At 34.9% G+C, this 17,413-nt stretch overlaps 1 protein-coding gene across 1 annotated transcript; it reads left to right on the top strand.

Moving 5' to 3' along the window:
• The first annotated feature begins 4,671 nt into the window (after window positions 1–4,671).
• LOC138330844 (tachykinin-like peptides receptor 99D) lies at window positions 4,672–16,675 on the top strand. The gene is made up of 4 exons (XM_069278349.1): window positions 4,672–4,789; window positions 10,085–10,369; window positions 14,445–14,898; window positions 15,888–16,675. Exons 3-4 carry the CDS (start codon window positions 14,520–14,522, stop codon window positions 16,583–16,585), a joined length of 1,077 nt encoding a protein of 358 aa, XP_069134450.1. The 5' UTR covers window positions 4,672–4,789; window positions 10,085–10,369; window positions 14,445–14,519; the 3' UTR covers window positions 16,586–16,675.
• The last annotated feature ends 738 nt before the right edge of the window (window positions 16,676–17,413 follow it).

The raw sequence follows: 17,413 nt of genomic DNA, 5'->3' as shown, positions 1-17,413 counted from the left end.
TAAAAGGTCAAACAGATGAAATCTTTATGGTTTTTTATTCGCCAAACATCAGAGGAGACACCAGACTTTAACACATTTGAATAAATGTTGGATGCCGCGCTTATCAATGTTAATCGAATTATAACTGTTACCGTTTTCTGACTCACTCGCCTTACTTTATACAAGTGCTCTTTGGACCTTGAACTCGATCAAAGATAACACCAAACGTTAGGTTATATACACCAAGGCAAGAGATAAGAAAGACCTGCATTATCAGTATTAAATCTGGTAAATGTAGCTGTGATGTTATAAAATTTGTGGACTACACCAGTGACGTTGTCGGGGAACCTACTTTGTTACTGTACCACAGAATGTTCAATAATGCATGTTTATGTGCAAGTAGATAGAACACAAAAATACGGCAGCCTCCCACCAAAAACTCGAACCGCGAACTTCATACACACAATACGTAGCATACATGGGAGGCCATCTTTACATGCTGTAATAAACCAAACTAAGCTTTTGTTTGTTTGATTATTAACAGCTAGAGTCATGAAAGGACAGCCTCCCATGTACGCGGTGTGTAGCGTGCATGAAGTGAGTGAGTAGTGCGTTTTGGGGAACTGCGGTATATTCGTGCTGTGTCATTTTGTATAGTGGACCTCTCCCCCTTTTTTAGTGCTATATCACTGAAGCATGCTGCCGAAGACAACAACCAAATCAAACCAAGTATTTGGATCATGTACCGTATATACATGCATCATGATCATCACAGATTGCATGGTTGTTACCAATAGGTGACGGGTACCATTAATAATTTGTATGATTTTACGAAATAATTTCCGATTTATGTCTTATCAACAACTTTTAAACATGAAATAATATTTTGACTTAAAGTTATTTCAACTTAAACGCCCTACCAAAAGGATAAAAATCCATCAGACCAAAAAATTCAAATAGCCCTTTATCGAATACTCAGCGCTAGGTAGATGATTGTAGTGACCGGCGATAATCTGGATATCAATAGTCCGGAAAGCTCAAAATTCGAACAAAAATTCAGGGAACCGATTTAATTACTAATATAATCTGGCAGTGTGAATAATTTATAATCGCGGAATATGACGAAAACAGCAATAGAAAAAAAACGAAGAAAGTGATAAAAGGGGGAATGAAAACAAAAGAGAAAAAAAATTCAGAAAAAAGGAAAGCAATAGGAACAAAATTCCGTTTGTTACGTTAACATGTAAAGTATTTAGCACACAGAGGACAGGGAAGTAACTGTGTGTGCCTTATGGTCGATCATTGTTAACGTTTAGGGGAATAATAATAATTTCGCACATCAAGGACAACTATTATTTAATTCAGCTCCAGATTATCGATAAAATACTCCTATCTTAAGGGGAATATATATATATATATATAATTATAAATTTGAAGAAAAACCCTTACGGACGAAATCTGTAAGAAATAAAAACAAAAACGACTGACTAGTGAGCGCTTTCGCCCCATTCAAGAGAGCTCTTGAATGGGGCGAAAGCGCTCACTAGTCAGTCGTTTTTGTTTTTATTTCTTATATATATTATTTTCCTTTTCCCTGTCATCACTATAAAGTCCCACCAGGATGTCATTTGTAAAACAAACCAAGGCTACAAATAAGTTAGAATGACATTGATTCATCTCCTGCCCTGCAGGTAGGGCGTTAGAATTGTACCTGCTGCCCCTATTGCATGATCGTAAAAGGCGACTAAATTTAGGATTTAACTTTATCCTTCCTAATGCCTCCCTTGGCACCGTCTCACCTTTGGCCTTGAGTTGAGCGTTCGCCCCTGTGAGGAAGGCTCTGGGTTCTGTCCCCTGGCCTAGACACACCAAAGTCTGTAAAAGTGGTAGTTTCTGCTCCTGCTTAGCGCTCAGCAAAAAGGGAGTGGGACGACTGGTTCGCCCGTTGTCAGTATAATGTGACCGGGTGGGGTGTGTTGCTTTGTGTCTTCGGCGGCATGCTTCAGTGATATAGCACTATAAAAAGGACAAAAGTTCCACTATACAAGAAGACACAACATGAATATACCGCAGTCTCCCGAAACAAACACGCACCTCGCACAACATACATGCAACACACCGCATACATGGGAGGCCGTCCTTACATGACCATAGCTGTTAATAGGACGTTAATTAATCAAACAAACAAACAAACTGATTCATCTCAAATTATGGAAAGCGATTGAGCGCTGACTTATATTCGAAAATTATTTTCCCTAGACTAAAATCATGACAGTTATACAAACTATATACAGCTGACTAGAATATGATGCTAGGTACAATAAATCAGCCTCATTAGATATGCTTTAAAGGCCCACTACCTTTCCGGAGCAAAACATAAAGGTTTCTTAAAAAAACATTAATAACATCAGAAAATGTATACCGATGGCCTAAGATGAGGTTACAACACCAAACATATGAAAGATTTCCTGCGTAATATATGATAACATTGGAGAGCCATTTCACGTTATGAAAATTAACATTTTGTTTATTTTAATAAAATTGTTCAGAAGGTGATGATACGTGTAGTATTATTGGTAAGTTAATAACTTTTGTGACTCTACAAAATTATCGATCTCGTTTTTCATTCCCATTTTAAAAATTAAAAGCCGTTTCAGAAAATAGTGGCCCTTTAAGATGAAAATTTTCAAAAGCAACCTACACTGGGAGCATTTTGTGGTTTTATTTTTGCTAGCTAGTGCCCCTCTATCTTCACATATTACTATTATTCTCGTTACGATATATATCCACCTCAGGACTATATGCGATGTGTCGTAGTAAATATGGTAGGTCTGTTCAGTAAACGTGTGTAAACTGCGACATGGTACACTTGTCTTGAATGCTGTCCTTAACCTTTAGATGTGTAGTAGGTGAAAAACAGGGTTTTAATTGTTTGTTTGTTTGCGTGATAAAATGAACGCCCTAACAGACAGGGTTGCGTAAGTACGGCTTTCCATGTATGTGTTGTCTTGCGCCTGTGAAGTGCGCGGTTTTGGGAGACTGCGTTATAGTCATGTATCTTCTTTTATTGTGAAATTCTTACCCTTTTTATTATACAAATATCGACCTGTTTTCAGGTGGATACGGTGATTTATCAACCCTCGAAAGTGATATAACCCTCGGCCTCGGGTAATGTTACTTTCTCGAGTTAATAACAGATCGATATCTGTTTTTATATGACATTTACATGATGTAAACCATTTGACTACATCTATAGGTAAAATTATTTTCTCTTCATTATATTGAGTAGCCCCTCTCCCCGATACTCAATAGTCCTGTTGAATAATTTCGAAGAGAAAAATGAAGGCTGATAATATCAATAAAATACAGAAAACACCACGTAATACATTTTACTTGTTATTGAAAATCGGACAAAAAATGTACACACAAATATTGGCAGGGTCACAATGATTCCACTAAATCTGCTGCTCTTCGTCACATCTCTCTGAATGATGACGTCACAATAGATCTTTGAAATCACGGAAATTCCCTTTACGCTTTATTTGGTACGACCTGAACCCATTTGAATTTTACATTAGCCTGTGACGTGATTGGGACGTCATTTTACATGACGTCATCATACAAGATTTGGTACGACCGTAGGGTTTTGGAATCTTATATTAACCTGGCATGACGTCACAATGCATAGTTCGGAATTTTCTGGTGGATTTCGTGTTGTATCGTGGCGGGAAAGTGTAGTTTCAGCCAATTAGGAGCGAACAAAACACACAGCCATATAATAAAGTGTTATATCACTGAAGCATGCCACCAACGACACAAAGCAACACATCCCACCCGATCATATTTAGCTGCAATATTGTAATTCAAAAGACATTTAGACAGTTAATGATGTCGTCTGCAGAGCTACAATTGGTCCCTATTACTGCTAATGGAGCAATGAAATATTTGTGCAAACCATTATTAAAACGTCTGTATGCATTTTATCTTACTTGATTGATATCACTTATCTACTAGGCAATAAAACTGAATCGTATAAAATATCAAAGTCACAGCGAGACATTATATTTTCACATATAAATATAATGGTCTTTCCGAAGGAAAATTATACGGCAAATCTACAAATTATGAATTTGACGTCCTGTGAGTGGTAAAGTAGATATTTAGAATGGTCGTTATGTTTCTTTTGGATAAAAATAATATATAAATGCACGTATTCGCTTGAAATAATTGGAAACCTACAACAAAGTATAGAAAACTGTGCCCGAGTTATTTTCTGAGGCAGTGCTCCACTACAACATATAGGGACCATTTCGTACCCGTCCGAAACATCACGATTTTGAGAGGTCATGTGGGAAACTGCATGATGTGAGACAGATAAACTCAGGGTCTCAATTCAACAAAGGTAACCGTCTAATTTGCTGGGGAATATTTTTTTATATTAGACCTGAATATTGGAATTAGGGTTTTATGAGTTCGTTGTAGTAAGGAACCCTGGGTCAGGTATCATGCATCGGTAGTTCCTGCCGCAGAGTTTGAGATATCATTCCCGCATGATATCGATAAATCCACAGGGACACGTGTATTATGTACAGTGGTTATGATCAATTTGGCTCTTGCAGTGTGTTCCAAACGATAGTATATGAACTCTGCTATTCGGAACACTAGCATACTCATGTACGCTATTCGGAGCATGTCAGATATCCGATTAAGACAAGTGATGACGGTATGATCCCGAGAGATCCGAACACCTCTCTGATATAACTTAGGGGATTTAGACTGTGGATACGGAAAACGAAGAACACAATTTTGGGTAAGTTTTCCTATTTAACAAAAATAGCTTTGATATTTGTATTTTAATGTTTGATGTTTCTGTGGAAGAGAAGGTGTTAATGTCATTAGTTTCTAAATAAGTTAATGTTTAAAACAACGATCGAGAAGTGAGAAAAAACGTATTTATTGGGTCAAACAAGTGCTTTTTGAAGGCAGTGCAATTAATTTTTGAATTCAAATAGATTGCTAATGGACAAAAATATTTCAAAATCTTTTTTATGATTGATGAAAAGTTAAAAATGCTTAACCAGCATATTGCACTAATTATAACTGTATTACTCATAGCATGTTATTTGTATACATATCATCTGAAATCGCGTGCTTTATGATAATTATTATTTCACTATGAAACTGCCAAATTAAAATACAGTGAAGAAATTAAATAGCACTATCGGATGCAAATCTTTAATATAGTGAAATCGCGATAATCCAGACGCCGATTGTCCGGAAAATTCACAATGCGAACTGACCTATCCGGAACGGATTTAAAAATTTCAATAAATAAATTGAATCCGACAGTTCGGAACATTCGCAATCCGAATAGTTTTGAATTATAGAGAACTAGTGTTCGGATTATCGCTGGACCACTGTATACAGTTGGATGAAGAACATTTTAGTTACCGGCCATCACTATATTATGTGACATTATCTTGTCAGAAATTAAACATTTATATATAATACATAAGATATGTACATAATGAACTCGTTTAGGCAATTCATGACCGAACCATAAATTAATAAATTACGCTCTCGTAGTGTTGATGGATAGAATACGTGGCCGTGGTTCATGATTCACTAATAATGCGGTGAGAAATTACGCCCTAAGTAGCCTCCGGGCACACAGGGCCACATCTGGTATATATAACAAGAACTGGATGAGCCGACTTTAATTAAGTTTTGTTGATATAGGCCAATTACCTGCAACCAGACTGATGACAAACGATTGATTGGGGTAAGGTGTAAACGAACGGGTTTACAACGGACAGACAATTCTAACAGAGTACCTTGGGCGCTAAGTCGGGCAAAGTTATCCCATTTAGATAATATAATATGACATCTTACAGTGTTCGGATTACCGAGGGTCCACTGTTTAGAGTTCTGTAATATTTTGCATATTTCCAATTTATTATAATGGAAGTAAATTCAACAATCATAAACAATTTAAGTTTGTGAGGGCATACATTATATATACCCGAGGCAGCGCATTGGCATTCTGGAAGCATACACCTGCATAGCAAAGTGATAATCAATTCATTTTTCAGCAACACAATTAATTGTTTTATTTAGTGTAAAACTTTCAAAGTGATTTATACGCCGTTACGATAACATTGCATTTCAAAACAATTTTTTCAATAACTAAATGATAATTCCTATCAATATATATATATATGATGTAAAAATTAATTTGCGGAGATAAACTTTCGCGAATTTACTTGCATCACGAAATTCGTGAAAGTAAATCGCACGCGAATGAAAGTTAGTTTACTTAAGTGACTAAGATAGCCAAGCGTCTCACATACTCAGATCTGCCATACGCCATCGCACGTACATATATTAATTAAATATATTTAGTCCCATAATAGGCAACTGCACTCATCACACAAAGTGGACAAAGGAATCTGTCCTTAAATGGCCTCTACAGTTGACCTGATATAAGTTAATACAAAACGTAAAACGTCATGCTTAATTTTGATATCTGTCATAGAAAATTCTAGAGACATGCTCTTCAGTTAAGTGCGTCATGTAGGTTTAAGATTATTTATGACAGAAAAAACACTTAGCAAATGCTATCATGAAGGAAAAATCGCATCGCACACCATGTTGTGGGCGGCATGTTTCAGTGTCCTGCAAGTAGGACGTTTGAATTGTACCTGTTGCCTCTATTGCATATCTTAAAGGGCAACTAAGTTTAGGATATTATCTTTTCTCGTTTTCCTTAGTAAATTTCTTCATACTTAACGTCTTCCTTTACACCGTCTCACCTTTGGCATTCCGTTGTGGGCTCGCTCTTGTGTTGAAAGTGTTTGAAAATAAAATGACTAGAACATTTTGGTAAAACATATAAAGTTTTGTAAAAAAGGCATGGATGAGTCTGCATTGGCAATTAATTAGATTAGCAAAACAATATGAAATAACAGGAGAGAAGCCCACATTTTTAAATAAAGATACAACAATTTGATAAAGGAATAATGTTACAGCAAAACAAAATAGTTAGGCACAAAAACAATTAGATATTAATAAAAACTCCCAGAGATATGATAGACCTTTAACTCTCTCAAAAGACGGTAGGTAGTTATACTCAATCAAATGTTACAATGATACAGATGACCCTAATGACGTATTCCAATGGTGATATCGAAATATCCGTCCCAACCGGAATAAATGTATGTAATAGTCTCGTAAATATAAGTGATTGTATACTTAGCCTGTCATACCGTAGCCCTGAAGACTTCTAGACAGATAATGAATTCGTCTTTAGAACAACAATATAACTGCAAGTGGAGCTAAGAACAAACCAGGCCCTCCAGGCAACGTATTGAAGAGATTGAAATCACATCCAGGTATTATTTACTTACATAAAAGCATGACGGTCTTCCGAAGGGGAAGCATTGCAGTTCTACCGACTGTGAGATTGACATATTTTGAGCGATACGGTAGATATTAAGAATGATAGTATGTACTTTAAAACAGAAATGATATTTACATGCATGTGAATGCCAAAAAAATTGAAACCTAAAATAGCATTTTTTTTTTAATTTTTGATTCACTGCAGTAATACTCCACTAGTATTCATAGAGACCATTTCATACCCTGCTAAAAGTATAGTAATATCGTACAAACACAATATTGTATACAAAACGATAACTTCTGCTCCTACATAATACAAGCTTTAGTGGGACAACTCGTGTACTCATCATAATCAGTATAGCGTGACCGGGCGCGGTTTATTGTACTAAATGTACGTGTCCGTAGCTGACCTTAAAGATGCTCCACCGCCGACAGAGCATAAATGCTACTCATCATCTGAACAATAACGACTGTCTAATCGTGTATATATGTGTCTAATTAACACAAACAAATATTAAGATAATTTGTTTTGTTTTGGTGTAGTGGGATTACGCAAAAATGGGATGTCTATAGTCCGGAAAACTTAAAATACGGACGGAATTATCCGGGCACAGACTTAATTATTAACTAAGTAAATTATATTAAATGGAGCCCGGCAGTTAGGAACATTCGCATGGTCTGGGCTTGGCGCGCAATTGTTCATATGATCAGATATTCATTTGATCATTTTATAATACCGATACTGTAATAGACTTTAAAAGCACTGTTCATTCCACAGAAGTTTATATACGGACCTAGTAATGCCGATATCATGAATAGATCAAACATTTCTCTGATGCTTCATTTGCTTTCATTTATATTCAATGCAGTAAAGATATAATCAGCTAACGTAGATAACACTGCATGCAGTACATGGACTGAACGCGGAGTTGACTTTATGGCATATTAGGGATTGGTAATAGATGGAGTTTGATGGAGACCGACGAAAATGATTATGGTAAATGGTAGTATCAATGGGAAATTCGTTTGAAATAACTTATAGAATGGCTATAAATCATACGTTTTGAATACTTGTTGATATGACTTGATATTGTGTAACGGTATAGTGGGTATTGTGCTAAGCGATCTGGGTTTCTTGATAAGTATGATTTTACAAATTCTCAAAATATTGCAGATAATTTTTTTCGTGGTCATAACAAGATCCGCGAAATCGCGAAAATATCCTCAACGTTGAAAAATGGTATGATTTCAACATGGAGCGCATTTTTCAACGTCCTCCTTTCAAATATGCAAATTAAGACTGACGTGTTGTCGACAAAGGAAAGAGAGGCTATACATATTCAGAACAATTGGTCAATTCTTCATGTGTTTTTTTCGGCGTCAAGTATCATATTTATACTGTGTTCGTTAATTCGGATTCGATGATTTCTGGTTTTTTTCAGCGACTTCTCTCAATTTCAAGTTGTCATTCGTATTTATTCAATTCCAAAATCCGAACGCCGATATTCCGGATCACCTACAATCCGGACGGAAGCGTCATTGAACAAATGTGATTATTTACGAAATACATTGTAAACAAAATCCATCAGGAGGGGCAGAAGACTCGATTATTTGGTTTCTCTAGGGTGAATTCTGTAGCATTACATGTATTTCTTACTCACAAAGCTATGTAGGTTTTCATGCAGATCATGTATACGATTTGATTAGTTTAATGTCCTAACAACCATTAGTATGATTTAAATGTCAGGAGTTCCCGGAGAAAAATCACCGACCAGCGGTCAGTGCGTAGCAGCTGCCCCACATGGGATTCGAACTCGCAAAGTGACGGGCTTGTGGTTATATGTCGCGATATCTTAATCACTAGGCCACCACATTATACAGATCAGTTATATATCGTGCTTTTCTACAGTCAAGCATTAACAGTTTAATCCATAATGTTGCTTTGAAAGTTCAAAACTTGTGGTAAACACATATGGGAGCTATGAGATAATAGAGATGGGACTTGCGTTAAGGACAACAACGTATAAACCTGAGTAGGTCACGCGGAAAATAACGGAGAAGAACTTTTGATTTTCAAAATATAATTTCTTTCAATTTGGAACTATTAACTTTGATATTATGTGTTTGATGTTGCTATTATCTATCACATTGTTTTATGATAATACATGACTGGAAATCCGGATTTAGCTTTTATCGCCCACTGAATAATTGGCTAATATCATCATCAATTACTTCCTCCATGTATGAGCAGCTTCCGTTTCCTGTTTCCGTGTTTCATGAATTCGTTCATTAACTGCAGATTAATTCAAATTATGTCATTTATCTTCTATTGTCAGTACTTGTTCAATTCGATCGTTATTCAAAATAGTCTTATTATGTTATGTATTTTTGGTTCAATGCTACATAGTATGTATATTATTTTACTCAGTATATGGAGGTAAGCCATGAACATACATGTATGTGAAACAAGATAAGCAGATACTAGATGTCTGATATAGCAGGACACATTGTATGCTAGCGAGCTTAATTTCAATACTGTATATGCTTACATTAGCATTCGAAAATTATGATTTTTGCAATACTTCCGTCTGTGTATTATTGAATAAACGTATAATTGTACAAGAGTTATAGGCACTTTAAAAACTGATCATACAAAATGTCATTAGATCGAATTATACCTAATTCATATTGAAAATATAATTTTCAGATGTCCAGCTGATATTCACATGACTTGTCACAGGACAGAGAGGACATCAAACAACCACAATTTCTTTTGAGCTGCAACATTGATGTCCCAGGGAGCGGCACGTGCTTTCAACTGTGACATCATCAAAAAACGAGTTTCAGACAAATGGAGGTCACGTGGATTGAAGGATAAGGATTGGATTTGTTTCACAATGCTGTCAAATGTCAAATAAAAACACAAATAGGATACCATAGAACGAAACTTGGACGACGTCAAAATACACCACTGTATATCCCTCTCCTAACGGTATGTACAATGTAGATGTCCAAGTATTTAATTACTTTGTATGGGTGCTTAAGATGCTTCATCGCCGACAGAGCATAAATGATATTATAATTGGTGTTTAATCATGTTTATATATGTCTAATTAACACAAAAAAATACAATGTAAAATATTTTTTTTGCCTTTGGTGCATGGGAAATCAGTATCTTCTTTCCATATATGATATAGTGCCACGGAATTTTTTCGGAATGCAAATAATTATTTTTTATGTTTTTAACTTAAAATATATTAGAAGCTCAAACTTTTCAATGGTGGTAATGGTGTAAAGTAAGTTAACTTTGTAACTGAAGCAATAATACTAAATCGTTTGCTCCTTCTTTTGATAGTGAAAAAATATGCATTTGTCAGCGGTGGAGCATCTTTAATTGTATTATGTTTCATTTGGTATATTTTCAAGTCTGTTATATCTATTTTATGTTTTACAATATATTATAATCTTGTATATTGATACTTTTTTTTAAATTTGGTAATATTCAAGTCTGTTATATATATTTTACCTTTATAATACTATTATATATTGGTAAAATGTTCGAGGCTTATTTGGTAATATTTCAAGTCTGTTATGCATAGTTTATCTTTTATAATACTATTATATATTGATAAAATGTCTTAATTTTATTTGGAAATATTTCAAGTCTGTTATATTTTTTATAAATGTTTGAGTCTATTTGGTATTATTCAATATTACATTATATTTTACCGATCAATGTTAATGAAACAACAAATCATACCAATAAAACTAAGACCTATTATCATTTTAACTTTGTAGCTAGGATGAAGTCGAGGAATTATATTACATTTGGAGTTAACGTTTTCCATTTTCGAGTTAATATCTCCGAGTATCGAGTTAACACTTTTGAGTTTTAAGGTCATACACTTTAAAAAAATCCCTGCATTATTCTAGCCGCTTTGCTGAAGAACATCATTACGTAAATGTAATTTGTTTATATAAGAATCACTGACAAATTTTAATTCGAATCTATATTTTATTCACACATTCACTATACCTTCTGAACAGCGATTTATACAATAATTAAAAACATGGAAATTTACGGAGCGAGAAATTACCGCGAAAATATTCTCACATTGAATATTTTGTGTAAAATATAAAACAATCTTAATTAATCAAAGATTTAAACATTTAAATCACGAAATTAAACGCTTCCGTTAATATCCACTGCGAATACTATCAAACAAAATATAAATTAGAAGGAAAAACGCACCTCTTTTAAGGAATGAAGTTGCTGGTTTACTTTAAACGCTAAATACACTACAGTGGTCCAACGATAATCCGAACAACCGAACGACGTTCGGATTACCGAGGTTCCACTTTATATATTTCATTTTGTTCGTGTTTCATTCGGAATAGTTTAATTGATGCTGGAAAAAATATATAAATGTTGTAACAATATCTTCAAACTTCATGTAGTCTCTTTACAAAATACTGTGTATAGAGAAACATACTCACAACATCTACCTACATCGTAGCATAGAAGATATCAAGTTTACGTCATATATTTCACCTGTTAGATAGCTATAGACACATCTGGTGATTTTCACTCGGTGATATTCAGGTTATTTAATTTCTACTTTAATAAATTTCCACATGTAATTTAATGCTATTTTAAAATTCAATATTGATTTTGTTTATCTTATTTATGGACCTAAACACTTTCCCGCCGCCCACACATTGCGTTTGATCGTTTTGTTTTTTACACTTGTCGTCTGCTAACATTAAAGTTACATGTGTCATAACTGGGTGAACATTTTAACATGCTATTTTTTCTTTGGTAATTTATTTAAAACTACAAGTTTTGAGTGAAAATCAATCAAAATCACGTACAAAGATGTAAAATGCTTTATATTATGCTTTAATTACCACACAGAATTTACGTAATGGTTGTTGCTTTATGCTTTATGTATGTTAACATGAAAACATATATCTTAAAAGTCACTTTATAATTACCGATATCACTGTGAGTCAAATGAAATGGGAGACAACTTGGCTTCTAGGTTTGACCGTGTGTACGCATTTTACGTATACCGCTCTCTAGACGTAGATACAATGAGTTTGGCAGTAATGCCAAAATTCACTTTAACTCTTATTTGACTTAATTATAACAACCTATGCATTGTACGTATTGTAATTCTCAAAGGATGGTATTTTATGGTGAATAACATAATAAAAAGTTCTTTTTGATTAGTGAGTTTGGAAATTAAGGCACTTATAACATTAAAATTATATATGCCGTAACTTTCATACTCAGGGATCAAGAAGAGCTTTCAATATTTTATTAAACGCCATAAAATGTCAACATTTTGAAAATTACAATACTTACAATACATTGGTTTTACTTTTACAAGTACAAATGAGAGCTGAAAATGATTTTTGATAGTACTTGTACTGCCAAAAATCATGACCTACAGTGCTGTGAAATGAGTTCATACGGTCAGAGCATGAAGCCAAGTTGTGGTCTACGATTTATTTATTTTTCATTTTATAGCGTTTGTTTTAGTTATTGTAAAGTGATTTATGCAGGTATGTTTCCATCTAACATATATAATGATTAGGCATCAATACAATATTTTACAAGGCATAGGTACTGTATTATAAATAATGTTTATAAGACATCATATTATGTTTGTCTGTGTATTTGCACGATTTTCACAGTTAAATTAATTAAACCTGCTGGTTTTAATAACTTGCTGAAGAAATGATCGCACATATAACTTTGAAAGACTCTAATGTAAGTATATCCCTCTCTGTGTCCAGTGGTGGTGATTTTGTGTGTCACTTAATTCTATAAGCACGCTATTCCTTTGTAATATTAGACTGTGAGTTGATTTATCACCCTACAGGCAGGGCGTTAGCATTTTACCTGTTACGCCTATTGAACGTAAAAGGCGACTAAATTTAGATATTATCTTTTCTCTTAACTAACCTAACTTTCTACTTCCTAACGTCTCCTTTGACGCCGCCCAATTGAAGTAGGCTCTGGCCGAGACACACTATAGCCAGTTTAAGATAGTTTGGAGATTGGTTCGCCCGTTGTCAGTATAATGTAACCAGGTGCGGTTTGATAATTTATATTTTCGGCGGCATGCTTCAGTGATATAACACTATAAAAAGGACAAGAGTTCCACTATACAAGAAGACACAACACGAATATACCGCAGTCTCTCAAAACACACACATGCATTTCTTACGCTCAACACACCTCATACACATGGGAGGCCATCCTTCCATGACCCTTGTTGTTAATATGACATTTATTTAAACATGTATGTTTGTTTGTTTGATTGTGAGTGGGACGACTGTTTTGCCCGTTGTCAATCTAATGTGACGGGTGGGGTTTGCTTGTTCGGCGTCTTCGACGACATGCTTCAGTGAGATAACCATATACAAATAACAAGAGCTCCACAATGACAAGTATACACAACGTGAATATACCGCGGACTCATAAAAATCATACATATATACACCGCAACACACTTCATACACATGTGGCTGTCCTTAAATAACATATGGACTATTAATAGAATGTTAATATAATAGCTCAAGCCCAAACCAAACCAAATAGAATAATCCTAACTCGTGCCTCATAAACGAATATACTGTAGATAGAGTAATATACCGTGACTTATACACGTTCAATTATAATATCTTATATGGGGTTCACGGTGTAAAATCTTAATTAAAATGTTTATAGCAGGTTGGGTTCGTATAAAGGGATTTCCATTACAAAATTTAAAAAACCGTGTGACACATGAAGAAACTCAATTCAATTTAGAAACTAATTCATTTTATATTGACATCAAATATATCTTTGATATATATTAATACATCTTACGACTATCTGTGGCATTAACATTACTTCTAAAGCCTAATGGTGTTCAATATCGAATATTATTTAACTTTCTTTTTATTTTTTGGAATGTAAATTGGTTTTGGTTGTTGTTTTTGAACTTGGCTGCAACTACCGCAGGTTTTGCAGATTCCTCAACATTCTAGAAATCATATATCGTTCTACTTTACAGTGATTCCACACGAAGTTGTACAGTTTTAGCTAACAGACACTCGGAGACTATTCGTTCCCGAGCGATGCAGTACTCATGTCCTCGAATGTGATCCAGTCAACAGAACCATGGTTACCACCACAACACTCTGTGAACTCCAATGTTGCTAACACGGAATTTACCGAACTAAATACGGTGTCTACCGAACGGAATACGGAATTTGCCAAACAAAATACGGAGATTACCGAACATGTGTTTTATTTTTATATGAAAGTGATTCTTATTTTCATCATAATGATGTGTACAACCTTGGGAAACTTGTTAAATATAGCTGTGACATTAAAAACAAAATCATTAAGGACTCCTGCTGGCAATTTCGTTATTTCTTTAGCAACCGCTGATATCATGGTTGGAATTCTTGTGATATTTTCGTTTGTTTCATCTCTACAAGATAAATGGGCATTTTCCGACTCGGGTAAGTTTCAAACATTTACAATTTCAATAATACTTGTGCATATTGCGTTCAATTAGTTTGTTTCAAAGTATCTTTCTAACAATTCAATGAACTCTAAAGTATCACCGTATATATGGCTTCATAATAGAAGAAAAACCCAAGATACACATGGATTGAATACCCGTTTTAAGGTGATTATTCGCTCAAAACTGTAAATGTATCAAACTGGGCCAAAATTATATACATATATACTTCTGCATTGAGCGAATAAAAAAGAATAAGGAGCTTAGAACCAGACATTCGTCAGGCTGAAATGTAATTGGCTTAATTAATTGTAGACAAATGTTATACAAATATAGGTCGTGTCCACTTCAGGTCCATTTACAATTTCAACAAAACCCAGTATGGTTTGGCATCAAATCGCGGATTTAAAATTGAATTGAGATATATTTGAAATCAATTGAGAGCAATAATCGTCTTAGATATTAGTTCGCGGAGATAAACTTTCTCGTGATTACCTTGATCACGAAATTTGCGAAAAAAATCGCACGCGAAAGAAAGGCAGTACTCTGACATAATATTTTAAAAAGAAAAGAACAGAGTGGCGAGGAGGAAAAGATGAATAGCAATAAGTAGAAAGTAAAGAACTTGACTCACAAGGGGAACCTGGTACTGTCGATAATATGATGATTTCGAAAATAAAACATTTACCTGTACAGACATTGACAGGTTTCCCGGATAATGTAAGACCGTTATATCAAATAAAAGCCATGTTTTACCGACGAACATGCAAACTTCAACAGAAGACATCAATTACGTTAAATAAATGCTATAAGCGATTTTATTGCCAATGTCGTCTTCATGTTCTCTGCAAATTTATAATTCTATTCAAATTTTGATATAGTTGTTCTTGTTTTTCTATTTTGTCACGTTTTCCCTGGTAGACGAGATTAAAATTTAATATCTAATCTAATATATATGCTCTACTCTTGCTTTTCTTTCTATTCTAGTATGCAAAGCAGTCGGGTTTATATTTTTCTACGCGACCTCCCTATCTATGTGGAACCTACTAGTCCTGACGTTAGACAGATGGATTTCGGTCACACAGCCAATGAAATACGTTTCCTGGATGACCAATCGAACGTCGTACAAGATAATCGCCATGGTGTGGATCAGTGTCCTTCTTATTGACCTGCCTATGCTGTTTCCAGGAGTTGGCGACGTGTACTATATAGAGGGCGCCTTTTTATGTAGTCCGAATTGGCGGGTGAATTTGATTTACACATTCATTTTGGCCTCGGTGCATTTGTTGCCTAGTTTTGTTCTTATATTAACCTTTAACCTTAGATTGTATTGTATTTCAAGGAAGCACGCCAAAGACATGGAGCTTATCCGAATAGAATCAGAGGCTGTTATGAAACCGTCATCTTTGAAGCCTAAGCTTGTTATATGTACGATTGTTCTAGCTTTTGAGATTTCGTGGATGCCATTTTTAATTACCGAGATTATTCGGCTTTTCTCGCCTGCATCCATCAGTGTTCCTGTTTCATTCGTTGTCAGCTGGATTGCCGTTAGTAACAGCTTCATGAATTCTATTATTTACACATGCTTGAACCGGAAGTTCCGGTTTGGCATTGTATCATTGTTCCGGTGCAGGGAGAGTGGGGCTGCAGAGTTGGCTGGTTACGGGGACAGTAACTACGTCTAAACTGATGACGTAACGTGACTAGAACAACGTTATATTCCTTCCTTGTTGTCACAAGTCCGGTTGTGTACCTACGAAGGATATGAAAGTAATCGGTCAATGATGTGATATAATAAAATATAAATAAACACATAGAAAAAAAAGCTTTCTTCTTTGAACACCATTTGTAAAACATAAGAGCCACACTTACGTGGACCATTTATATACATATATTTACCTTTACTTGCCACCGCTACTAAACCTAACTAAGCCAAAGTGAAGTCTATGGTGGTATAATAACTGACACCCAAATCATTATTGATGATGAAATGATAACATCAACTGATCCCCGTCAAAACGGCTGTTCCATCTTGTGGATTAAATCGTTGTTGATAAACGGTTTTACTGGTCAAACTGAAACAATGTTAATCCCGAGACTAATAATGAATTAATTATGTTAACATTAAGTATAGGAGAAACACCTCAAACTGTGGAATAGGCAAGATAATGAATTGTTCGAGGCCCGTAAGGGGTGAAAACTATTTATTATCTTGACTTTTCAACAATTTGAGGTGTTCCTCATACTTAAAACATGGCACTGAATGTCACCGGTACTCTCCACTATTACACTGGGTATTGTTTAACTATTCCACAGCTCCAGGTAAACCCTAACTACTAATTTAAACCTTGAGACCTATTCGTGATTCTTTTATTTACCTCACTCGGTAGACAAAAATCATGATTTGCATGATTTTTTAAAATATCCATGCACAGGTACTATATGGTACTCACACTGAAACATTTACTCAGTTTAGTTTCACTGCTCTATATAGAGCACCATAAATATGTAGC

The sequence above is a fragment of the Argopecten irradians genome, chromosome 9 (assembly GCF_041381155.1).
Source record: "Argopecten irradians isolate NY chromosome 9, Ai_NY, whole genome shotgun sequence".
NCBI lineage: Eukaryota > Metazoa > Mollusca > Bivalvia > Pectinida > Pectinidae > Argopecten > Argopecten irradians.
The sequence above is the reverse complement of the archived record's forward strand: the minus strand, read 5'-3'. Positions and strand labels throughout refer to the sequence as shown.

What these genes read in the sequence shown, in the direction of transcription:
- LOC138330844 (XM_069278349.1), top strand. Translation starts at nt 14,520, where the DNA reads ATGTCCTCGAATGTGATCCAGTCAACAGAACCATGGTTACCACCACAA. An exon ending in ATGGGCATTTTCCGACTCGG is followed by an intron (nt 14,899 to 15,887) that starts GTAAGTTTCAAA and finishes TTTCTATTCTAG; the next exon opens with TATGCAAAGCAGTCGGGTTT.